Consider the following 25488-nt stretch of genomic DNA (forward strand, 5'->3'; position numbering starts at 1 on the left):
GGTTGCGTCATCAAAACAAGGCCGGCGCGGCGACGGAGGAACTTTCTCTGTCGTGGGAAATGTAGTTCCATAACGCTTCCCACCCTCTTATGGCCAAAAATATCAAATTAATGTCCTGAATCCACTCCCGATAGATGTACCAAACAGACAACGGCTTCTTGCAGGTGCAACCGTCATGAAGATGCACATCTGGCTACAGAACACATCTAAAAGCGGTAAGACTATTGAAATAGGGAGTTATCTTGCTCCTCTGCCTCTCTGTCTTCACTTGACTGTGAAAGTTTTATAGTCATACAACCTTAAGTATTTTCGCAAAACTGATCAAAGCAATTGATTTTTTTTCATATTTAGTTCTCACTGTGTAGCCTGTAAATCGTGCGCGTGTGTGCGTATGGGAGAGAGATAACCAGAGAAGAGAGAGACTACCAGTGCCAGTCTTATGTATTTTATTCACTGCTGCTTCAGATGCTCCATCTTGTAACCTCGCCCATACGTCAGCTTTGTAACTGATACTTTTCATCGCACCAGTCAAGAAGGCATAACACTGGCTACATATTTGTTGACTAGCCTCTGCAATCGTGTGAGACTACAACTCCCTGCAGCCTCCTCGGCATCATCCATGCGCCGCAGTCAATCAGCTGTTTAGGCAACTGCTGACTACTTCGGCACAAGGGTAGCTCGTTTGTCATATCTAAACCCAGACGAGGCAAACAGAAATATCTTTATTTACAGAGTACCCAAAAGGTGAACGATAAAAGGTAATTCAGACTCCACGTCAGGCAGGGGGGCGACCTGGCTGTGTGTGCATGCTGTTTTGTCGTTTGTGTGGAGGGACACATATGGATTAAAGGGGGATTTTTCCAGGCAAGACACAGCTTCATAAAATGTATCGGATGCCTCGATCGGCGCGATAAGTGGGCATTTGAATGGTCGGGGGGGTTTTCGGGGCAGTGTGTGTGGTGAAGGTGCCGGTGAGGTGAGCCACTTACAGGCTGCTGATTGTGCTGCTTTGATGACCTTGGACGCGCAGCTCTTGGAGGAGAAAACACGGATTAGCCGGTGGGGTGTGTGCAATGCAGACTATTGCGATTACCTTTGAAAGTCCAACTTGTGTCACTGCCACCACGGTGCTGCTGGAATGATCCTGCATGTCATCTGGGAGTGTTGATTACCAGGTCTACAGAGTGTTGCATCCATGTTGTTGAGAGGCCTCTCGGTGTGGGGCTGTATGTTAGCCCTCCTGCAGTCGAGAGGAGTCTTATCAGTGTTGTCATTTGCTTTCAATTTAGTAAAATGTTAACCTTGGTTGATTTGACACATGTAGACGTGCCTTTTGAGTGTGCTCCAGCTGTCAGAATTGCTCGGTGGAGCCTTGGAGAAAATCAAGCAAACTGTGATCCATTTACATTTTTTTTTAGAATGCCCTGCGCTGTTTTGTTTAAATGATACGGAAATGTTATGGCTTTTCTGAATGCAAAAAATCGTCATGATAACCATCGAGGGTGTGTTTGTTAACAGGGCTTTTGCGAGGCGTTGGCTCTGAGATGCAAAGTGAAGAATTTTGCATTAGAAAGCTTTAACGTATAGTCTAACTTTCAGTAGAGGACGGCGAGTGGGGCTTTCAGTGACAGCCCAGCTTGTATTATTGCCTTAAAAACTGCATGTTGGACGAGTACATTTTGTATCATGTCAATGCCAATCCGTGGCTGTGTCAATGCGGACCTCGGGCAGAGTCCCTCTATGCGCTATAATAAAATCCCCCCCACCATATATCAGAATAAATCAGTGCGTATTATTTAGCAATTTTGTCCAGTCAACTTCATCTTATTCATCAAATGATGTTTGTCTTCACGACGGGGTAGAATAATTGGACTGATTCACGTTTTATTGTAAGGGAAAGGTTTGGATCTTTGCATAATAAAGTGCTCAGGTGCGTCACTTTCTGCTGCGTAAAAAAGAAGGAAAAAAAGGAAAAAGGGGCGAAGTGTGCGTTTGTGTTAGTTCAGAGAATCTCCGTGCGTCGAGGTGCCTGGTTCAAGGTAGAGCTGCCTTTTAACCTTGTTGAAGGACAGCTGTATTTACTGACGTATGTAAATGAATATAGGGGAGGTCCTTGGGCAAAAAACACACACCGAATCAGTTTCACATTGCAGCTCCGGAGTTCCTGCGTGGAAGGAAAAACGAGACGTGGCGAAATCTGGTGAATATCTGCAGCCATATGCCCCGTGTGTAATTTGTGGGATTTTCTGAATCATTCTGGTGTAGCCTTTGGGAAGTGCCTTTTTTTTCTCTCTCTCTCTCTCTCTCGTTTTTTTTCCTCTTCTTCTTTTCGGCTAAATGGGTGATCACGCATTCGCTTTGCAGTTGCCCGGTCCCTCTAACATCATATCCTTGTCGGAGTTGTCCCAGTTCATCAGATACTATAGCAGCCCCGCAAGCCCGGTGCGTGATCTCCTCAATTACAGCAATAATAATAATAACTCCTCGTCTCTGTTTCCCCTCGTTGCAGCTCAGCAAACCATGCAGGATGATTTACTGATGGACAAAAACAAAGCCCAGCCTCACCATAAGCAAGATCCGACGCAAGTAGACCCTCCTCCCTCCACCCCGACCCCGTCATCGGAGCCCACTTCTTCTTCATCGGAGTCTGAGAGCCCGTCGACCGGGACCAACCAAGCGGCTTCAGCGCTGAGCAGCAGCAGCAGCGGCGGCAGCAGCAGTAAGGACAAAGTGCCGATGGAGTCGCCGATCCTGCCCGGGTTGAGCTTCCACCACCAGCCGCAGGAGACCGGCGGCCCCCTTTCCTCCCCTCCCTCCTCGTTTGGGAGCACTTGGTCCACGGGAACCACCAACGCCGTGGACGATAGCTTTTTCCAGGGAATACCCTCGGTGAACGGGACGATGCTTTTCCAGAACTTCCCCCACCACGTCAACCCGGTCTTCGGGGGTAATTTCTCCCCGCAGATCGGCCTGGCTCCTCAGTCCCAGCAGCATCAACAGCAAGCCCAGCAGCAGCAGCAGCAGCAGCCGCCGCAGCAGCAGCCCCAGCAGAGGAGATCCCCTGTCAGCCCCAGCCAAGGCCCCTTCCCCCAGAGAAACGCTTATCAGACCATCATGAACAACAGCAAGGGGTCCTCGTCGTCTTCTTCGGGTCCGTCGTCTGCTTGGAATAATCACCAAAACGCAGCATGGAGCACAGCCTCCAACCCCTGGAGCGGGCTGCAGGCGGGCAGGGACCCGCGCAGAGCGGTGGGCGTCGGAGTAGGGGTCGGGGTCGGAGTCGGCGTCGGTGTGCCGTCACCCCTGAACCCCATCTCACCTATGAAAAAGCCCTATTCCAGCAACGTTATAGCACCCCCCAAATTCCCGAGACCCGGTCCCCTCACCCCAAAGCCCTGGATGGAGGAGAGCGCCTTCAGGACTGACAACAGCAACAACATACTGCCTTTCCAGGTAAATGAGAGCAGGCTCAGGCCTACCTCTGCTGCTCCAGCCTCGGTTTGAAATTGTTGACAGCTTTGACACGTTGTCAGTTTTACCTGACGGTCGAGCTGTCGAGAATACAGACATATAGGCTGATTATTTTTGATGTTTTCTCTATAGATATCCAAGGGAAACCGTCGGCACCTGAGATAAAAATAGAACAAAGTGGGCTAAGATAAGGTCACCCTGAACTCATCAGTTCACATTCGTAATCGGTCTGTACATTATATTGAGAGGATATTTAGCCTATTTCACAGTCAATTAGACAAATGTGCAATTGAAAAAAAACAATTGTAGAATACGACTGACACTATTATCAATTATTGTTCCACATCCTATAATGTCTCTCACATAGTGATTAGGACGCACCTGCATATGCGTGAATTTTGATGCAATTATGATAATCATTCAGCATTAAATGACATTCATTTAAAATGAGCGTTATCGAAGCTTTGACTTATGTGACTCAGTCGAACTGACAAATGGCCTTCGGGTTTTTTGCCGGTAGTAGTGGTAGTAACATTTTAATATGGCTTATGACTGCAGATTGTGTTGTGGAGGTCAAATAATTCGAACGAGACGGTGAATTCCTCAAGTTATATTCTTTGATCAATGATATTTTGAAATTAAAGACAAACATCACCGGGTTAGTCCTAGAAATAGTCGCTACGATCGGTTTATTGTGCTAAATGGTTAATTTTCCTCTGCCATCTCACTCTCCGTGAGGTTTAAAGGACACATGACGCATTCAGGTGCTCCTCGTAACCTTCTTTTTTGAGACTGACAGGAACTCTGTGTGCGCACTCGATTGCTAGATCATCCCGATGATCAGAGAGTATTTCTTGTTTTCACGGATATATTTCAAGATGAAATAAAATACCGTATAGCAAGCAGCAGAAATAATATGTATATATTCTATCAAACGAAACTTAATGCTCATTATTTATAAAAATGAACACTGACATATATTATCATTATAATTATTTGTTTTTCCTTTTTCAACACCGTGCAACTGCCTTCCCCTCCTTATCCACACGAAAATGATTCATTAGTTTGTCGCTGTTTTTAACATTGTTGGCATTTCATGTGCGCTATTTGCAAGATTTTCGACGGTCCATAAAGGCAGCGGCCGTACTCTCATTTGATTGGCTTGTGACCGGATGGGGGCGGAGTTTGATGCTGAGGCGGAAACGCAGCGCAGGTCAAACTCTGAAGGTAGAGGAAGTTTTATTTTTCCACAATTTACAGTAAGAAGCAGTTATAATGGACACCCTCTGGTTGTTTTTCCACATATAATTGTGGATAATGCAATTGCTAACATCGACGTGTGTTTCCGTTTCTGCTGTGTGAAAGCTGCACGTCTGTTTAGGCCAATTTTACACAGGCTTAACGAAACAAAGTAAGTGTCAAGCTAGCAAGCAAAAGTAAAGCTAGCATTAAGGTTAGATAACACATCTAGTTCGAAAATGGGTGACTGTGTCCCTGACAGCAGTCCAAATTCAACAAAATACCTTTGGCTGGAGGTTCATATAACAACATGTGACCGTCATTTGGAAGTTAGAGTAACATAATAAATGCTGACAGAGGAAAGGGCAAGGATGTCCTGTTTATTCTTTGAAAGCAGAGTGAGTCATGACAGTTTCAAGAGGACAAAGAAAATGTTTTCATTACATTTTTTTACGTGGCTCAAGACCATGATCACATGGTGTTTAGAATAAACGGAACAAACTGTACTGATGTTAACGGGAAAGCTGTATTGTTGTTTCCTTGTTTAATACAATAGTCCCCCTGTTTTTCTGAGTTTATCACTTAATGCCCCACACTGGCATGTGAGAGGCTGACATCCAGTATTGCTGTCTTCTGGTCCCTATATGTAAGCCATATTTGTGTTCACCATGATAGTCAACAGCAGGGAGTCAGTTTCCTGCCTTGTCTGTTTTGGAGAGTATACAAGCAGTACCGATACAATATGGCTTTTGCACATGGCTAGTCATGTGTTTCCCTGTGTTTAGTTATGCTGTCTGACAAACAAGCCAACATACAAAATAAGCCAGTTTTTCTCCCCACTAAAGTCACAGGCTCACTTTAAAAGGAGCACTTGTTTACCCGATCAAAGCAGTGACTTGGGAGAACGGAGCACCAGCCAAAATGTTAACTTGTTACTGCAGAGAGGACTGCGTGTGCAGACGAAACACTGACCGGCACGGGCTGAAATTCCAACCGGCTTGAAACGTATAGCCTTTTGAGGAGATAATGATTGTGTGTGTCAGTCAGGCCTCCCTAGGCAGTTTCCTCTGTTGTGTGCCTCTATCTCTTTTCTCTTGACTTGGCCGGCTCAGAGCTCCAGTTATCACCAGGAGACAAGGTCAAGGGGCCACGTGTCATGCTGTGTAGAGTGGTCTGTTTACTGAAAGGAAACTCAGACAAACAGCCGAGATGAGGAAGAGTCATCTACTCTCATGTGGTCAAGTGTTGCCAGATGAAACATTTGGGTTTAAATGACATATTGCAGAAGTTCACTCATGTATATAAATGCCAATTAGAGCCGACAAGGGTCACTTGACAATAAAACTGCAAATATTCTGATAATTTATTTTTGTGAGTCAAGCAAACTCTGAGTTTCAATGCTAGGTAATCCGTGTATATTCTACTATTCTCTTTCTCTGCATAATATGATAATATGACAATACTGTGAATAGTAATAATCTGATGTCGTCGGTGTTTCACTTTCTCGAACATTAGAAAGCTTTGCCTACAATTACAGAAGGCATTATTGAACTGCAGAGAAAGTGGAGAAATTTAAAATGTCCTTTATCCTTTGCCAGCATTTGTATTGGTGCTTGGAGTCATTCAGCATATTTGCAGGCATTTTCTGCTCTTGAATAATCAGTCTGACAGGAGAGTATTCATTTAAGTGTTTATGAGTACCCCAGTGATGAAATCCTGGCTGTAGCTCACACGTAGCTGTTTAGCAATTACACCCATAATTGGGGAAGAGTTATCACCGGGCTGTAAGGTCAGGGTGCCACATGTCAACTGTGCTGTTTGCCGAAGTGAAAGTCAGGCTAATTCCTGAGCCGGGCAGCAGGCAGGGGTGCACACACTGGTCCCATGCTGTCAGGTGGGCAGCTGGTGCCAGGTGTACCTATTGTCCCTCTGTAGATCACCCTCAGTATTCTTCAGGCGCCCACAGATAAAGTGGGGGGTGAAACATTCGAGTCCTGTGTGCTCCGATATGTGCTTTTACTCACCTGCTGTTGGGTGCCGCTTAAAGGCCAAGGAATGTTCGGAATTCAAGTTAACATGTCAGTGTGAGGCTTACGACGCAAAGTCACATGAGCTTCTCAGGAGATGTGCTGATTTGAAATGATGTAAGTGGCTTGTGAGGTCCTCTGTGATCATAATCACATCATATCAGATCAAGAAGTTGGAAGTTGGTTGGCAGACTGACAGGTGGATTCTAACAGTCAAATGTCATCTGATGGTCATGTGAAGCGGCAGGAGCCTCGACAAGTGCGGGTGTAACAATTTTGATTGACATTACTTTGTTTCTTGTGTCATTTTTACTTTACTTGTCACCTAAACTCACCGTTCTATTTGTTATCTAACCCTGTCTGCATTGAAAGGCAAAACCAACTGCTGAAGGTTCTAGGGAACGGAGGGCATGTTGTGTTCATAGACCATCTTCACACAGCAGCCAGTTTTCTCTGGTTTTACACTCAGGGTTGGAAGCTCAAATGTACTGCTGTGTTCCAGGTCACAAGTCCTATAAACCTAAGGAATCTGACAAAGTGCTGTCATTTCATCACTTCCCAATTGACTGATAAATGAAAAGTGAGAATCCCAAGGACTGGGCCATATTTTAAGTTAAAACAGCATATTTGATAACCCATTAGCTTCTGCTAGACAATAGCTAACGTTAAACCACTTCTTGGCTAACATTACTGAAAATGGCTGCTGTGTGAATATGGTCGATGTCCTTTGGTAATGTTCACATTTGTACTGAGAACATTGATTGATTGCTAATTCTGACCAAAATTGATTGAAACCGTCAACCGTCAGCTTCAATAATTTAAATTGTGGCTAGCCCAACCCACCAATTCAAAGCCAAGACAGTATTTATTGAGTTGGGAATGAGACTCAACAATACATTTTCTTACAAACTGGACTTTTAAGTCATTTATCAAGCAAAGCCACAATTAGCCTTAAAGATGAATTATGATCTAAAATACTTAGGTCGCCACCCACTATTTTCTAGATTAGAGCTGCTGTAAGTGTTATTTTTTTTTAATTAAAATACGCGTTAAATAGCTCTATATTCCTACAGTATCACTGTAATATACTGTTTGGTCAGTAGTCTGTGTCTCTTTTCTCACTGCTTATGCAGTAAAAGAGAAAATAAATGTTCTGGTATCCCTGCCCACTTTATCCAATCAGGACAGAGAACTCCCTAAAGAGGCGGTCCTGTCTGCTCGTGTACGTGTAGATGGCTATACTGTACATCTGTTCATTATAACTCTGTGGGTCTGTGCCCTTGATTGATTGTATGGTGGTGAAGCTGCTCATTTTGATATTAAACATAAAAGGAACTTCTTCTCTCGTTATAAAAGTTTATCGTGGAAAATAACAGTAGATAATAAATTCACCATCTGCTTCTGAATCTGGCCACCCGTAACCTTACGGAGTGCCCTTTATTTATTAAAAACAGGTATTCACTCGTATCTTAAATGCCTGGTTTGTTTCTGACAAAACTCTCTTATATCTTGTTTATGTGTCATGAGGAAAGACGAGCTGCGGTGTAGTCGAAAAAGGTCAACTTGAACCTGCTCTCCACATTCCGGGTTTTTCATGTGATGTGTGAAACAGTAAAGTCTGCTGGGGACTTTTGTATATATGATCTCTTTAGGTCATCTGTCTACGCTGAGCTCCCCGACCTCCACCCCTCACTGTGTTCATCCACATGTGTGGATGGGGTAGAAAAGGGGAGGGGTAGAAAAACTCGCAGCTCAGCATTTTAAGTGTTTACCATTTGTACCAAGTGGGCAGATTTTTATCTACGTGGCGCTGTCGGGTCCAGAGTGAAGGGAATAACACTTTTGAATGCTCAGCCGAATGGGCAACAATAGCTGTGGTGTGCAAACAATGTGGCCCCGGCTTGGGCAGCGGACACAGGACACAGCTGCCAAGGCTACTGCCTCCAGCTCCGGTTAGGCACTCTCAGGCTTTACCTTTGGCACACATGTCATTCTCATAATTCACCACACACTGTGAGCATCTCATTTCATCAGCAGTGAGTGGTTAAGGAAATTAGTTTTAGTAAATCAACAAAAATATATAGCAAATGACACACAGTGGTACCTGCCGCAGCACAACATCTTCAAAACCAACTGAATTCCCGTCCACTGGAAATGAAAAATCGGATTAGATAAGGTGATCAAGGTGCCTTCATAACATCTTTATGTCACCATTAGTTATTCTTGGATCAGGTATTTCATGGATTGAATCAAAAGTTATCAGTTTTGACCAAATGTAAGTTCTTGTATGGCTAATTCTATTCAGATGACTTAACGTTTTGCTTTTTAAATGATTGTCTTTATATATTTATTGATTTATTTCATTATCCTATTTGTGTAAACAACAATACCCAGGCCTGTCATCATAGCTTGTTATTACACCTGTAAAATGTGTGGTAGTCTCGAAAAGCATCTACTGTCGAACTAGAATGGCACTCAGTAGAGCGCATACCAGCAGCATTTCACAGGATGAATGACACTTGGACTGAACAATCAGAAGGTCACGCGCAGAGGCCCAACCAATATACTGGTCAGCCAGTATTATTGGTCGATGCTGGCCTATCACGGATACATCGGTGTTGCTGTATATGTTGTCTGATATAAGAAGATATGAAAACTTTATTTAGTATTAGGAGTAATGTGTCATTATTAAATTTACAGTGAATTTTATTCATTAGAGTTGATTATATATGTATCTTTGTCTTGTGTGTTTCATAACCACATTTGACGGAATACTGCAGAAATGTGTGTTTCTTTATATATTCTCTGTATAAAATAATATGGAGTGATACATGAATATCAATAATTCTTTTACTCCCAAATATACGTGTCATAAGCCCCACAAATCCAGTATTAGTCAGGCTCTCCTCACAAGCAAAGAGCGGAGTACTTAATCAGTTTCAAGCCCAAGGAGGAACTGTTTATATCACATATTAAATTTGCTGGGTTGTTCCAGCTCCATCTATAGACTTAATGGTTAAGAAATTCTCTACTTAATTATCTAAATCCAGACAGAACCTCAGGGCAGAACCGTGTCTCTGCTTTTTCTGCAGCTTTTTGACATGAAAAACAGCCTCAGACTGAGATTCATATCTCCTTTTCAGTATCGGCTGTATTCACCGTCACCCACAGCACTGATACATACATAATGTTTTCCCTTCATCCCCTCTAACATCTAGTCTCAGAACCTCAAGTTATATTAGTCTAGGTTCGCTAAGAATGCATCCCAGCCCGCCTCTAATAAAAACGGGAGCTGTTAGTACATGCAAGTTGTTGCCAGTGGTTTGCCCTTGAGCAAAGTAAGGAGTAAAGCAACCAACGAGTACCGCTAGTTTTAACTGTAGCTGCCATAAAATGATAAAACTGTTCATCTATGGTGGTGCCTTGAGTCCTAACCCTCTTCCTGTTTTGCTGTGTTGCAGGACCGGAATCGGCCCTTTGATGCTTTTAGCTTGCACTCTTTGGAGAATTCCTTAATGGATATGATAAGGACTGACCATGACAAAGGTAAACCACACCCTGCCGGTGGCCCACCAATGACTATCGCTGATATTATATGGAGGAATCATTTTGCAGGTTAGGAATATTCATACGTCCATGCTTACCGTATTTGGGTTGTCTTTTTTTTTTTTTGCTTCATGGGCATAAATCATCCCTGGATACATATGTTTTTCTTTTGCTTTGCCAATCTCTTAACCAATCCACTATGGATCATCATGTTCTGTTTGAAATTGAAATGAATAATTAACATTATGAGCCTTACCTGCAAAATCTCACATAATTCCTGTTTGTGTGTTTTGGTGTGTAGTGGACCAGACGTGCAGAAATATGCACTCAACTGGTCGTACTTGCAATTTGCACTTGCTTGCTTCTACTTATTATCTGTTGATTTTCTGTCGATAGTGTGACATGACTTGTGCTTTTGTTGACTGAATATGTTGTGAGTTTAAAGAAAAAGTTAAACAAAAAATAAAATTCAGCATTCTCATTGCCTCATGCCGATAGAAGATTTCTACGAAACATTTCTGGAGCTACGCGTCAAAAAAGCTGCAGCATTCTCCAAAACAACTGAAGTTGATTGGGTAGATGAAAACATCCAACTGAAAAAGAAATCAAATACATTTTAGTTTTTGGGTCGTCTCAAAACTTGGATTATGTCGGATGAGCTGTTTGGAACAATTTTATGTGTTGTTGTTTTTGTTTTTTTTACATTTTAAAACAAGTCTCCATTTACAAGTTATTTAGAAGAATGCTGCAAAATGCTGCTTTGCTGTGAAGCTCCAGAAATGTTTTGTGGACTGAACGGTATTTCTTGGGTCAACTTTTCCTTTAAATGTTGAGTGATTGAGTGTGTTTGTGTTTTGCATTCCTCCTCAGTGACATGATCACCACGAAGCAGAATTCAGAAATCAGATTCGGATCTTTATTTTGTGTGTGAACATGGGGCTTGGACGTGCCACGACCGAGTCAGAGCTCGAAGATCAAATCAGTGTTTCTTAGCAACCTCGATACACAGAAGAAGTTATTTCTAAATGGTGTGATGCGTTTTCTTCTCCCAGGAAGTGTGGAGAATTTATTAAATCAGGAACACAATATTAAGAAATCTCTCCTCACACCCTTGTAAGGCCATCCAATGCCTGACGGTCTTTCTAAGCCAATATTTTTGTAGCGCAGGTCACGTGTCTATTGTAAAATCTCTGGATCCAGTCTCCCAGATGGGGCCCCGTCAGGTTGGGTGTAGGGTTTTTATGCTGCCCCATCCTCCCACCTTAACAATGGAAAGATTGGTGGGAGGGGTATATAAGCAGAGCATGTCGCTTTCTCAAGCATGGAATCTGTTTTCCCAATCGTGTGCTGAGAGAGCATTGTTACTGGAAGTGGTCATCCTGGCGGGGCAAAATTTAACTGGAAAGGTGTCGTAATGTCCTGCTGGGTTTTTCCTTGTGATTGTTTAACAAAGCACAACAGAGACGGAGGACATACAAGGACAGACAGGGAGGGTGCTACATGGACATGCGTGTGAATTCCTGCATCTCCCTTTGCATGTTTATCCCTCTCTTCATGGGGACAGCATGCGACTCCAATAAGCTGCCGTGCCAACCACAGAGCAGCTCCACCCTGCCAGAGTACCTTCTCACTGTCTTAGAAGAGCCTGCACACTCCGGCATGGTCTGCTGTGTAAGCTATAAAAAACATGCTGGTGCATTTTTCAGCTCTGGAGATCAGAGCTTTTTCTCAGCTTTTACAAACAGACAAATTAGGGTGCATTTTGTCCCATATACAGAAATGTCCCAGTATTGACAGTATTGATTTAGTATTGAATGGGATAAGTAACACTACTTTTGCTACCTGACCTCAACATGGCTGTGCCAATATGTTCGGCCATCGGCCATTGTCGGGGCCGTCCGTAAGCATCACTTTCTGTGATGTGTACCACACTGTTGTCACTAATCGGTCCTTGTCTATGGCTTGTCAGCCAATTGAGCATGTTGAATAGGCAGTGGAGCCAGTTTGTGACAGAACCTCAAACCCCTAACCTCTTACTGTTAACTAAGACACAGGCGACATGAGGCAACACAACAGTCTTTCGTCGCCTTTAACATCAGTTTGGTGCTTTTAGGGTCGGTCATTTGTTAGGAACATTTCTATATCTCTCTTCTGCCAATTGTATGTGTCCATTTGTGTCATTTGTTGCAAGTAGAAATGATGGTAGGGCTATCAAATGGGAAGAGGGAAAAAAAAGTCAAATGTGTTGACAAGCTAAATGTCAGTAATTCATGAAATGTGTCAGAAACAAGAGTTTTCAATTTGGCAGTACCGGTTGGGTTTGGTCAGGTCAAAAAGCATGGTAAAGGCAAAGTTTTATTACTTTGATAATAATAAAAACACTCACCATAAAAGAGATGTCATTTCTGTAATTTAACTTATAAAACCTGGAAATGCGATAATGTCATCTGCATCTGTCACCATTTTTCTGAGGCTGTTTGTCTAAGTAGTGATTAAGCATTTGATTAAGGAAGTTGATGTCCCAATTTTTAAACCTCCGGCTAAGTTCTGATTTCTCAGTTGTTCAGAGAATTAAGAAGCCGTCAATAAGCACAACAGCAGACATGTCTCAATCATTAAACAAACACGAGATGTGGGTAAAGATTAAAATGTCTGAAACCAGGCTAGGTTCAGATTCAGCCTCACAGTGCAGCAACCATAACAGAATCTAATGCTGCGGTCGTGAAGTTTTGTTGTTTTAGCTCTTAGTCTCTGTGCAGTGTGCAGCATAGGTGTCAGACCAACTGGGGCCTTGGTCACTAAGATGATTTTTATTTAGCATTATGAGTCTGTGGGCTAAGATTGTCTAAGGCTAAAGATACTCGTGTGAAGCAGCAGGTAATTTTAACAAGAACATCTAATTTACTGAAGCGTTTGAGATTCAGCACGGGCAGATGTGACACTGATCTGACAAGCAAAGTATCATTCCACCAAAGGAAACTGATAAAATTAAATGTTTTTTTAATTAGAAAACATTACTGATTAGTTTAAGCTAATCATTTAGTTCACAAATCTAGGCAGGTAATTCTTAATTAAAACCTACTTAGACAAGACTAGAGGATAGCAAGAGAAAATATGCTTTTATTCTAAATGTATTCCCAATCCAGGTACTGTCGTAGTAGGTCTGACATGCCGTTTTGAAGATATTACCCAGCAGCTGAGTTTTGCATTCCCAGCTGAATGGCTCTCACCCACATCCATCCCATCACAGACATTTCTCACATACTTCTCATTGTGACTGGAATAGCTGTTTTTCCTCGAGTGTTTTATGAGTCCCTGTGTATGTGTGTGTGTGTGTGTGTGTGTGTGTGTGTGTGTGTGTGTGTGTATATGTGTGTGTGTGTGTGTGTGAAGCACTGTGATGCGAATGCGAATTGGTGGGTCTTCTAAAGAGAGTGTGAGGTGGCCCCCACCGACTCCCCCCTCTCCCTGTCAAGACTGGGAGGAGGCGAGGCCATCTCGATTCAACCAGTTTTTTTTTTTTTAGCACTTGTTTTGAGAAGAGTCAGCTTCAAAGGGAGTGTGTGTGTGTTGTCTGTGAGAGAGACACTTTAATGTCTCGATCCTCTCAAACTTTCTAAAAGTTCTTTACTTCTGGGTGAGGGGAACAGGGCCGCAGGGACGTCTGAACAAACACACACATACACACACACACACACACACACACACACACACACACACACACTGGTCTGCATGTAGTTCCTGAACTGGGTCAGCTGAGCTCACGTGTGGAGAGCCAGACACCCCCCACACAAAACACACACACACATCAGAGATTCTCCCCTTGGCCTGGAAAAACACCACCAGTTTGACAACAGCCACCGCCGCTGCTGCCGGCATCATCATCACACACGTACATACATGAAGAATACACACATCCTAATTGTTTCTGACATGTAAATCAACTGTGACATTCCATGCAAAGCAATCTTGCCTCAAACTCTCTCGGGCAGTCTTTGACGAAGACAACTCGGCAGACATGACACTGTCTCCCACATGCAGCCACTCCCCACGCACATAACCCCAATGTTGACATCGTTCGAGATACTTAAAAGTGTTAATAAGTCCCTTAAGTCCTCGTGGAAGCTGTGGGTGGATCCCACCCACCCACAACGTCTCTCTATCTCTGAACACATTGCCTCAGCTGGTCTGACTCACATGATCTTACTCATGCGTCAGTTCTGATTTGTCTTGTCTGTGTGTAAGTGCAGCCTTTAGAAGATTTAATTCCATTAACAGTAAAGGTGGAGTAGGTGATTCTGGAGAACGATAGTTGATAGTTGAGTGTCTGTGCCACTACTGCTCTGCCCATCGTTTTGTGTGCACACGTCTCGGGGTAGGTAGTTACAGTTCTTGTTGGGAGAGATGGTGTAGGGCAAGTGATTAGGGCTACATGGCTACACAGTAAATTAGTTCAGGTGCTGGTTTGGAGCCAATGCCTACTCTGGAACCAGTGCTTTGCTTTGCGACTGCCAAAGAACCAGCTCTCGGCCAGGAAAACTGGTTCCAGAGTGGCACCAACAATTTGCTGGTGTAGAACAAAGAACCATGATCATGACTAAGAACCAACTAAAACCGCCATTTTTAAAAACCAGAGCTAGTTTAGTGTGTTCTGACTTATCCATGGGAACAAACCCCCAAAATGTTTGACTATGGATGCTAAATTGAAGCAACATTTGTCCGAGTACCAGTCGTGTTTGGATGCCAATGTAGGCTCTATGGTGATTCTCATGCCTGTAAAAAAGTAAACCGGTTCTTTAAAAAGTTGTCAGGTTGAGCCAACTCTGAACCAGCCCAGAACCAGCACTTGATTTGTTTAGTTTGAAAGGGGCACGCTTCAAACCAATGGTTCTGAGAACTCTGAGTCGTTTCAATGTATTATGGTCCTTTTCTTTTTAACAAGCATAAAACAATTGCTGTTAGTTTGATGATGTCTTGGTAGTTAACAAGCTAGCTAGCTAACGCTACATTGTTGATGCTGATTTTTGCACGACAGTCACACGTTTGGAGAGACTTTATTGTTTCATATTGAATCAGTTCACTAAAATTTGGGACCTGGGGACCAACAATTGAAAAAGACACAGCAACTGGTATTTGTTCTGAAAAATGCTAATTAGTTTAGCTTGACAGAAGCAGCTTGATTTAAAGGCTGTGTTTTGTCTGGGTGTCACCCTGGTTAACAGCCGGCATGAGGTAAAGTGTTGTTGTAACGGATAGAAGAAGGTGTCGGCTATAATTGAGGCCAGTAGTCGAGGGCGAGCAAACACTGGAGCTGTTTGACTTGGTGCGCTTGTTGACAGGAGCATTGGTCAGCGGATAAGAGTTGACTCATGGGGGCTTCTATCAGGAAGAAAACAAGAATTGCAAGGACAGAACAGTTCAGATGAGAAACACTGTGATTAAGCAAGGTGACAGTAAGGAGTAGGTCTCTCCATATACAACCACAATTCGTCAATAGTTGGGACGATGCCTGAAAAGCAAATAAAACAAAAAGCAATCATTTGCAAGTGAACTTTGTTTACGGTTTATTGAAGTGTTCCTGAGCACATGAAGTAAATATCTTTTACACAGTCATGTGTTTCACAAAGTAGTGAACCTCACCCCATCCTTGGGAACGACTTAGCCTTTTGAGGATGCTCTTTTCATACCCAGTAATGATAGTGTCCCCTGTTGCCAATGAACCTGTTTACCTGTGGAATGTTCCAAACAGGTGTTTATGGAGCATTTACTAACGTTCCCAGTGTTTTATTGCCCCCGTCCCAACTTGATTGGGACATCAAAATCAGAATAAAAGAAGAAAGGGAAATATTAAATATATTGTGAGTATATGTCAGACAGGATTAGCAAATTGTCACGATTCAGTTTTATTTATGTTATGCACAGCATCATTTTTATTACATTTTTCAGACCCTACAAAGCACTTTCTGTCACTGTATAAGCTAATATTGTGATGTAAATGTCTCCAGTGTGGTTTAAATTAAGAGTCAAGATTTATAGTTTTTAGTCAAAGATTCACCTCAAAAAGAGAAAACTACATTCCTCACTCTTAACTAGGTTCTCAAAGATCATGTTTTTTTTAAGGGGAAGTCTACATGAACTTTTGTTTTGTTTTTTTTTACGTTCAAAGAGGGGTCACCCCAGCTTAACCTGAAGTGAAAGGTCAATGTCTGAAACACTTTTTTGACCTGACGCTCGGCTGACAAGCTGCACTTGACCTCAACTTTATAACCTGTTGTAGCGAAAAACACTTGAGATGATCTCCATGTCAGAGGGATGCCCAGTACTTTAAACAGTCTGTTAATGACTCTATAGAGATAAGAAGATGTGTTTGTTGGCCGTGTTAAAGGTTAAATCGCACCTTGCCTCCAATAAACCACACTGTCAATGTGTTTTGTTATGGTGGAAAATTCATGACTCTTGTGAGCATGACTGAGCTAATCCAGTCCAGGCAACAAAACAAGTCTAGGCTTGTTTTGTCTATTAAATTCATGGTTTGTCCAGATCTCACAAGCCATGTCTATGCCAAGTTATGCAGCAGGCTTAACTGGATTCTGTAAATTCTATCATTATATGATAGGCATTTAATAGTTTTATGATTGTCACTTTTATGAAACATTAAATAACAGTGGGTGGTTGGCATTGGGCTTTACTACTAAAATATGTCCTAACCATTTGTGTTTTATTGGCTAACATAATTTTATATAGTTTCACATGTTCTTAGCTGGAGGACCTTTGGCCCTGTTTTAATTGTCTTGTCAAGGGTGGTTAGGTTCAGCTTGAGTTGGAATAAAGGGAAGGGAGTAGGGGATTCTGCCAAACAGAGACACAAAATAACTCACAGGGTTTCTTCCAGAAACCTCCATCCCCCTGAATCTTTCTAGTCATATGTTGACTAGTGTGCAAACACATGCCCCTCAGTGGGTATTGTCAACCTTTTTTTTTTTTTTTTACCACGTTTTGGCATTGTAGTGTTCGTAATTGAAGGTTGCTTTGGCGCAAGTCAGCAAGAAGTAAAGCTTTAGGGCACCCTGCTGCTGAGGTGTTTTTTTTTTTCATCAGCACTGACATTTCCACACCTTGCTGTTGGCACACCCACTCGCCTCTTTTAACTCCTGCTGGAGCTTTCTCCTAGAGGTGTTATTGGGGGCTTAAATATGTGCTATAATGTGGAACAGAGGGAGCAAAACGTGACCAAAGCAGTTGAGAAGAGCTCCAGGTGGGACACAGTCGGTGGTCATCAGCCACATGGAATCTTGTGAAAATGTAACCGCTTAGTGACCTGAAGTGTAGTGCTCACGTAGCCCTCAGATAGTAATTCCATGTAGTGTAAGGCTCCCAATGCTAATTTAAGCACCCTACACTAGGGCTGCAAGACTTATTTTTATTTACCAGACCCCAAAGTGACGTCTTCAAATTGCTTATTTTGTCCAAGCAACAGACCAATACCCGAACACTCTTCATTTACTAACATAAATGAGAAAGAAAAGCAGCAAATCCTTCCATTTGAAGGTGCATTCGTTAGATTTTTAGTTGAAAGCATAAAAAAAAGTAACTAAAATTAACCCTAGACAGGAACACCAGCTCCAGCTAAACCCTCCATTACTATTTCTCTTATTTCTACCACTGTCCACTGTACAGTCTGGAGATTGTCATGCGATGAAAGGGAGGCACTGTTGGATCCATGCCTTAGGAAGTGAATGGCATATCTCCCGAGTGGCCATGCTGCTGTGCAACCATCATGGGGAGGTTGAGAATAGCTCAGGCTCTCGATGAGGAAATGTCACTAGAAGAGCAGCAGCGGCCGCAACTCAGGGGCCCCTCAGGCCCTGCCACTCAACTCCTGGGGGAAGCAGATGGCACATGCCCAGAGCTATTTTAAGGCTTCAGGAGGGCAACTGTCCCCTTCCGTCACCCCAAATGACTAATGTAGACAGAAAGGCGAGCACTGTGGTGACTTTTCCCCTCCTATCAGCAAAGTCATGGCTTTGATGTTAAGTGTGTTCAATGGAGTGTACTGGTCTCTAGTGTGTAATGTAGAACTGCGTCAATCCTCTACATCCGTGGTAACAGGTCAAAGTGCACGCTGTGGAGCTATAAGGGATTCTCTCCCAAGGATACTTCAGTGAGTTAGACATTTGGATTTAAGCCCTGTAATTTGGTGAAGGACTTACAAATACACCACCCACATGTTTACCAATACACGTGATTATGTGCCGTTGCCCCTTGGGGCTCTCGCACTTGATGGAATTCTGGCCTGACCACGAGCAGGGAGGCTGGTGAGATAGAGAAAGCATTATGATTGGACAGCTTTCAGTGTCAGGACATTGGATTTTGCTTTGTTTGTATCTGATCTTTGCCAACAAAATGTCCATTTCCCCCTAAGTTAGAAAGAGCAAAGATATTGACTAGGACATGTTGCATGTCCGCGTGTTCAAACAAACATGTGTGTAAATGTATGGGCTTGTCACACTCCATTTGCCCCCAAGCTCTGCTGTTTTCTGGATTCTGACTGGCAGAGACAAGTGTGGAAATCCACATCTGTGGAGCTACAGGGTTGCCGCCCCCTTGTCCTCCCCCCACCCTGCTTCTCTGGTTTTCAACCGGGTATAAGTGCAAGTTTCAAACTCTTGTTTGCGAGCTCGGAAGAGGCCCCCCGGCTGTCCACACTATCTGTCTTCTGTGGTCAAATTTTAAAACTGACATGTCGTCTTGTTTGCACCATAGCAGCTTGCAACACACAGCCTCTGTCTCTTCATCCATGTTACTTATGGAGAAATGTACACCAGGTCTGAAGCAAGGTATCTGTTGCAGTTGTCCCAGTCAACCTTTACCCCCCTGTCACAGTGTTAAAGGGACAGTTCAACCCCAACATCATAAATACATATATTTCCTCTTAACTGTTGTGCTATTTATCCATTGAGAATTGTTTTGTTGTAAGTTGCTGAATTTTGACAATATCAGCTATAGAGATGTTTGCCTTCTCTCAAATATAATGAAATAGAAAAAAATACATTTGAAAAACACAACAGACCTTGTTGTGAGCAGTTTTGTGAAGGAACTACTTTCTTTCGACCGGAATGAACCTCATCACCACAAAGAGGGAACTGCACATCTACTCAAGGATGAAAGGCTTGTGACGGGATGTAGACAGTAATGGTGTCCTCCTCGGCTGAGCTATCATGCCACTAGATAAGTTAGCTAGACTTTAGACCGTTTTGGATGATAATTATGATATAAAAAAAAAGGAAATACTTGTATTGTGTTAACAATACACATTTGATAATATGGGTGATGTAAATAATACAACACCGCGCTGTTTGCATAGGTTGTGTCTCAATAGATGTAAGGGTGTTTGCCTAATACTGCTGTGGACCCCAGTAAAACTGTTGCTTCACCTCCTGGCTTTGTTAAATGATTCTGTCGGCTGCTTGTTAGCTGCGTGTTGAGTAAAAAGCTGGTGTAGGCGGATTTTGACAGAAGGCCCTAATTTGAAGTGGTTAGGGATAAAGGGTGTGCCTCTGTGGCTGCCACTTCAAATGATGCTGACAGTGAGGTAGCAATGTGTTGTCCTAAACCAGGTAGTCTATTTCTGCCTCGGCTTAAGTGTATTTCTCTTTTTGTCGCCTGTACAAAAAAATGAAGACAGAGATAACCAGGAAGAGTTCCATTTAGACGTCCCACACCAGCCATCTCTCCAGAAAAAGCCCTGACAGATGGGCTCTTGTAGCATGCATGCATTGTCACCATAGCAGAATGCATGCTCTGTTGAATTCCTATCCTTATAGCTGCCTTTGTTTTTGTGTGCGTGTGTGTGCGTGTGTGCATGCATATGAGATATGTGACAACAAAAGAATGTGTGTTTCCACCTCGTTTTTCTCATCAGTTTTTTGTGGCCGTCCTTTCTGCCATTGTATCACGTTGGGTGCATTTGTTGTTTATTCATTTCATGTTGTGCATTTCATCATGGCTGGCATTTTCCCATTGCCAACAGTAGAATGGAAGATTACAAAAAATGTCTTATCAACGCCGTGGTTTTTATCAGTGATTTCCATGATTTCCCCTCTTTTGTAAAATCTTTTCTTTTTTCTTCTCCAACAGGACGCATGGGCCTCAACTTTCATCATCCTGGAGCCGACCACATAATGCCGTTGAATAGTAAGTCAGGTTTCATTGTCGCATCCATCATCTTTCTCTCCATCTGGAATTAATCAAATTGTTTCAGTTTATAAGTGTTGCTGCTCCCTTTTGTCCTCTTTGTTTTTGAAAGAATTAAGAATGGGAATTATTTTTGAGGCGTGTTCCCATAAAAACCACATGCTCCTTGACCACAGGAGCCCTCTATCAGTATGCACCAGGCACACCTGCCTACCCTTTGCTAAGGTCTCGATGCCCTGACACCACAAACCTAGGACAGACCTCTTAGCACTGGGGGAAGCACAGTTGATCTGTGAATAGCACTTCCAAAAATATCCCGACATGTAAGACTAGATTCCCCCTGGTGTCCCACCAGCCGGCAGATGACCAGCAGTGGCAGGAGATGAGCCAGAGGGAGAAATCAGGTCTTTATCCCATATGCTGCTGTGTGGATGCCACAAAGTTTTCAGTCCCTGCCCTCGGATCAGGGATGATTTCCGAGAGTCTTGCACATTAGTTTTGCTTCATTCATGGACAATCGTGTATCCCATTTTATGTTCAAATCTTTGCAAAATATGAAGGATGTCTGGACGAAATGGTGATCATACCAAATCAGTGAAGCCCTACTTTCCTCCATGTTCAGTTGCCCTACAGGGCATAGGAATCGGTAAAGGCAGAGGATGTCTAACATTAAAAACTTGCTCAGTGAAGCAGTTTCTACCATCCCATCTTGACAACAATGGTGCTGCAGCTTCATTTTGTTTCTTTCATCACTCGTATCCTCAGAGAACGTGTCCCGGATTGATGTTAAACTGTTGTGTCATGGGATTACACTCAGGCAAGCACAGATCTGCCCAGATCTTCCTAGTCTGTCAGAACCGGCTCTCTCTGCCATAGCCTGTGATGTGTGTAGACAGGGAAGCTTTGGTTTCAACTTTAAAGTGTTTTACTCAGTGTTTCTCCTTCATTTCGTCCCATTAGCTTTGAGGCTTCACGCTGTGAGAGCCTGTAAGCGCTACTTTCTCTGGATGGTGTTCACTTGATGTGGAGAAGAAAGAGTAGAGGTTAGTAAGCGTAGGTCCTCTATCCAGCTTCATTCGTGTTGTTCACTTGACAGCTTTAGTAGAAGTGTCTGAGGCTTTGAAGCCAAGCAGAGCAGGAGACATCAAACCCATCATACCCAGAGGAATCACCCAGTTTCCCTTCAAACATTTTCTCTCTTTCTCCCGGACAACACACGGTTTGAAGTTGTTCTAACCCTTACTTTTCCCCTTCCTCTTCTCCCTCATGGGATGTATTCTCCCTCACAGAGGCATCTGATGGTTTCCCAGTGCAGCGTTTACTTCACCTTGTCCCGGTTGCTAGGTGACTTTGTTTCTGCCAAGGCCAGACGGTGAGAGGGCAAAGCTGTAGAGAGCTGCCCAGGTTTTTCTTTTTTGGATTGGAGAGCCAGATTTTTTTTTAATGAAAACAGAGGACGGGAGAAGAGGCTCAGAGACAATATATTCCCAGAGAGAAGCTGGAGGGGCAAGTCGTACAATGGGGCTCTCACAATGCAAAGGCCCATATTGGTTTTAGAATCTGCTCTGTGACTGATGTGTTTTGGAGGAGCAGGAGGATCAGTTTGGTACTGTATTACCCCTCCTGCTGTTTGTTGGAATTTGCGACTTCTTCAGCCATTATGTGCCTCCTTGGTGGTTTGCTCTCCAAGTAAAGCAGATTCAAGTCAAGCTTGTTTGTGGGAACAAGAATTAGAGTTGCGCTCAAACAGAACCCTGAAGCAAGATGTGGTGTTTAATGAACATAAAACTTGAGCTACTTAATAGTAACATAATAGTTAATTTGTGATCTTGTTAACTGTGGTATGGACAAAAACATAACTCTGTTTTGAATCGTTTTCCAGAGCATTTGAATGCATGTCATTGTCTTTCTCAAAGCATGAAATCTGCAAATTTGTCATGGAGATAGTTCAGCTGTCATCACGTCAACTCTAGACCTTTACACACCAACAGCGATGCAAATAAACTGCACGAAATTGGGAATAATTCAGAACCCATGTGTGACAAAAAATATACTATTAATCTGTGAATGCATTTGCACAAGAAGGGTCTGGTGTACAAAGAGTCTGGACATTTTGTCTCGCAGTTGATATTGCAATTGGAAAGCGGACGTTGACGAACTGGAAATAATGTGGCCCTTTTAGACGGATAGTAGGGGTGGTTAATCAGCCCAATTTCCCGATTCGATTCAATTCCGATTATTGAAGTCTCGATTTGATTACAAATCGATTTTCGATTATTAACAATTATCGATTCGATTTTCAATTATTAACGATTATTGATCTTCCATTTAACACCAGTCAGCTGCTGAATTATGTTACTTCTCTTTTGAGTAACACCTCACAGCACCTTCAATATTGTATAGTGTAACTGTAATATCCAAATTATTATTTTTTACTTTGTTTTAAATGTAGTGTTTCACTGTTAAAAGAAAGTTGCCAAGCTCAGCAGCCAGACTCATGTTAGAAGCATTGTCGGTGACGAGAACCAGGTTGTGTTTCTCTGTTCCCCACTCGTCTGCCATTGATTGCTTTGAGAAACTCACACATATTTGTGCTTGTGTGGCTATCATCCATAGCTCTCGTCTGAAGTACGTAGGACATTAGCTTCCATTAACTGCAGACATAATGAGCTGTAACGGCCACATATGAGACTGTAGTTTTGGATGTCCAGGCATCGCACATTATTGCTACCCTGTGAGCAGAGTTTAGGGACACTTGCACAGAAAGGTTTGTCTCCTTGTAAAGATTTGGAATCAATTTAAGTGTGAAAAAGCTCCGGGATGGAATAACATATCTTGGCTCCAGACTGTGGACCATGTAGCGGAAGCCAGTAAGAGGAGGACTCCAGTTTGTATTACAATTTAAAAAAAAAAAAAATAATTAAAAATAAAAAATAAAAAATTAAATTCGATCTTTGGAAATGTAATAATCGATTCATAATAGGCAATATTATAATTGCGATTAATCGATAGACAGATTCTAATCAAATAAGATAGACCTACTTCTGATTAAATAAATTCATTTTAAAATGCTTTATATCCGATGCATCATCTTTTATCCGTCAGTACTCACCACTGTGTGATCTCACTCAGTACCCTGCCCACAACACTAAATTGTATTTAGTTACATTCCATCACTGTTAATTCTAAATTTTGATGCTCAGATTTTTATTTTTTACTGTTGATGCATATTGGTTGCAAATATTGGTTATTGGTCTCCTTTATTACCAATAATTGTATCAGACCCAAAAAAACCATTTCGGTTGATCTTCCTCAGCAGATCAAATTGCTCAGTTGTCATGGGCCTTTGGTCCTTCGGTAACAGTTGATCATTGGGGCAGGGAAACCATGGAATGTGATTTTAATAAATTGTTGACAGATGTTGGAGAAGGCCCCGAGTTCATTTGTTTTTAATTTTTTTCCTTGAAACAATACGTTGGATTGAGTTGGTTAAAAAGTAAATTTTAGAAACATACTCCAATGACACCAATAAAATTCATGTCCGTTATCTTTGTTTTTTTAGATTTAATTGGAGTCATTGCTGTAAAATTAGCTTTTAAAAGCAGAAAAAGATAAGACGGCAATAATACTGAGAACTGGCACATGTGACCGCTGATTAGATATAAGTGATCACACTGTTGTACCTTTGACTTGCCACAAATTGAGATCAGTCCAACACTGACATCATAGTTTGCTCTCCACTGTCCCCACCTTCCTTTCTGCATGTCATCCTCCCTCCTCGGAGCCCTGAGGCTGCTGTCCACCTCCATACCCTCTCCTTATCCTGTGGGAAGTTTCCACTGGCACCTGGCCTGCCATACTTGACCTGAGAGCAACTTTTAATATTTCACCAAGGCCATGATAATGACTAACCTGCTCTACCCCCAGTCCTGCATGTACTCTGCTTTATGGCCTCATTTGTGAATAGTCACAGAAGATTAGCACGGACGCGAGCCATTGCGGGTTCATTAAGCTGAGATTACGATCTGCGGCTATGGAGCGTCGCATTATGCTGCTAAGTATCTTGGCCAGTTCCATGGCTAAACCTCACCTACCGCCCACCCCCGCACCCCCTACCCGCGTGCAGCATCTGCATGCGTTTGTTGCCAAGGCAGGTGCAGCAGGTTTACTGTGGGCTGGTGCCAGGCTGTAATAATCACCCTCCTCCCTCCTGTTGCGGAACCTTTAGGTGTGGCCATCTGTGGTTTCACTGTTGCCTTAGAGATGTTCCAGGTTTTGGTTTGTTTCCACAAAACCCATGTCTCTGTATCTCTTTCCCTACCTCTGTTCCTGACCCAACCCTCTGTCTCTCCTTGTGTCTCTCTCCTTCCCCCACTGTGCTGACAAGCAGCCCGGAGCTATGGCCGCAGAAGAGGTAACGTGTGGCATTTTCTCTGGGGTTCTGTCTGCCAATGCCGGCCGTGTCTCTCTCCGAGGCTGAGGGGGGTCTTAGTGTGGTGTCCCGATCTGCTTTTCATCTGTGCTGTGATTGAATGAAATCATATTAATTTTGACACACAGTTTTCCATGTTGTGCATTTAATCAACATGGGGCAAGGCTCCACCGAATCTGTCTACATAAATCTTGTTTTGCTTGATGGTGAGAGGAAAAAAATCTGGCTGCCAATTTTCTTTTCTTCTATTCTGAGTCAGTATTCTACCTGGAATATTATAATAAAAAAATTATGAAATTATAATAATATAAATAATGATATATTTTCAAATTGTGTTTTGCTGCAGATGCATCCCACTTTAAAGAACAGGGGTGAACTCAAGTTCTCAAATAAACGACATTGTGATGCTGCCACTAAATCAAACATTAAACCTTTTCAAATGATATAACATGGCTGGTATGAGTACTTCCAAAATGAACCTCGATGGAGTATGCTGACTCAGAAGTGATTCATCATCTGAATGGCAAAGATGGGTGCTTCCAACATGGATCATGTCTGATTTGATGTGCTTTTTGACTA

General features: G+C 42.7%; 1 protein-coding gene across 8 annotated transcripts in view; it reads left to right on the plus strand.

Moving 5' to 3' along the window:
• The first annotated feature begins 84 nt into the window (after nucleotides 1-84).
• The window catches only part of cpeb3 (cytoplasmic polyadenylation element binding protein 3), a 49088-nt gene continuing 23684 nt past the window's right edge, over nucleotides 85-25488 (plus strand). Inside the window, exons 1-5 of one of the 8 annotated variants that reach the window (XM_030442028.1) lie at nucleotides 85-215; nucleotides 2510-3453; nucleotides 10199-10352; nucleotides 20421-20477; nucleotides 24868-24891. In XM_030442028.1, the coding sequence (XP_030297888.1) occupies nucleotides 176-215; nucleotides 2510-3453; nucleotides 10199-10352; nucleotides 20421-20477; nucleotides 24868-24891 (1219 nt within the window). In that variant the 5' untranslated portion in view covers nucleotides 85-175. The other 7 variants (XM_030442032.1, XM_030442026.1, XM_030442029.1 and 4 more) reach the window with 7 other exon arrangements.

This window comes from Sparus aurata, chromosome 15 (assembly GCF_900880675.1).
Source record: "Sparus aurata chromosome 15, fSpaAur1.1, whole genome shotgun sequence".
Classification (NCBI taxonomy): domain Eukaryota; kingdom Metazoa; phylum Chordata; class Actinopteri; order Spariformes; family Sparidae; genus Sparus; species Sparus aurata.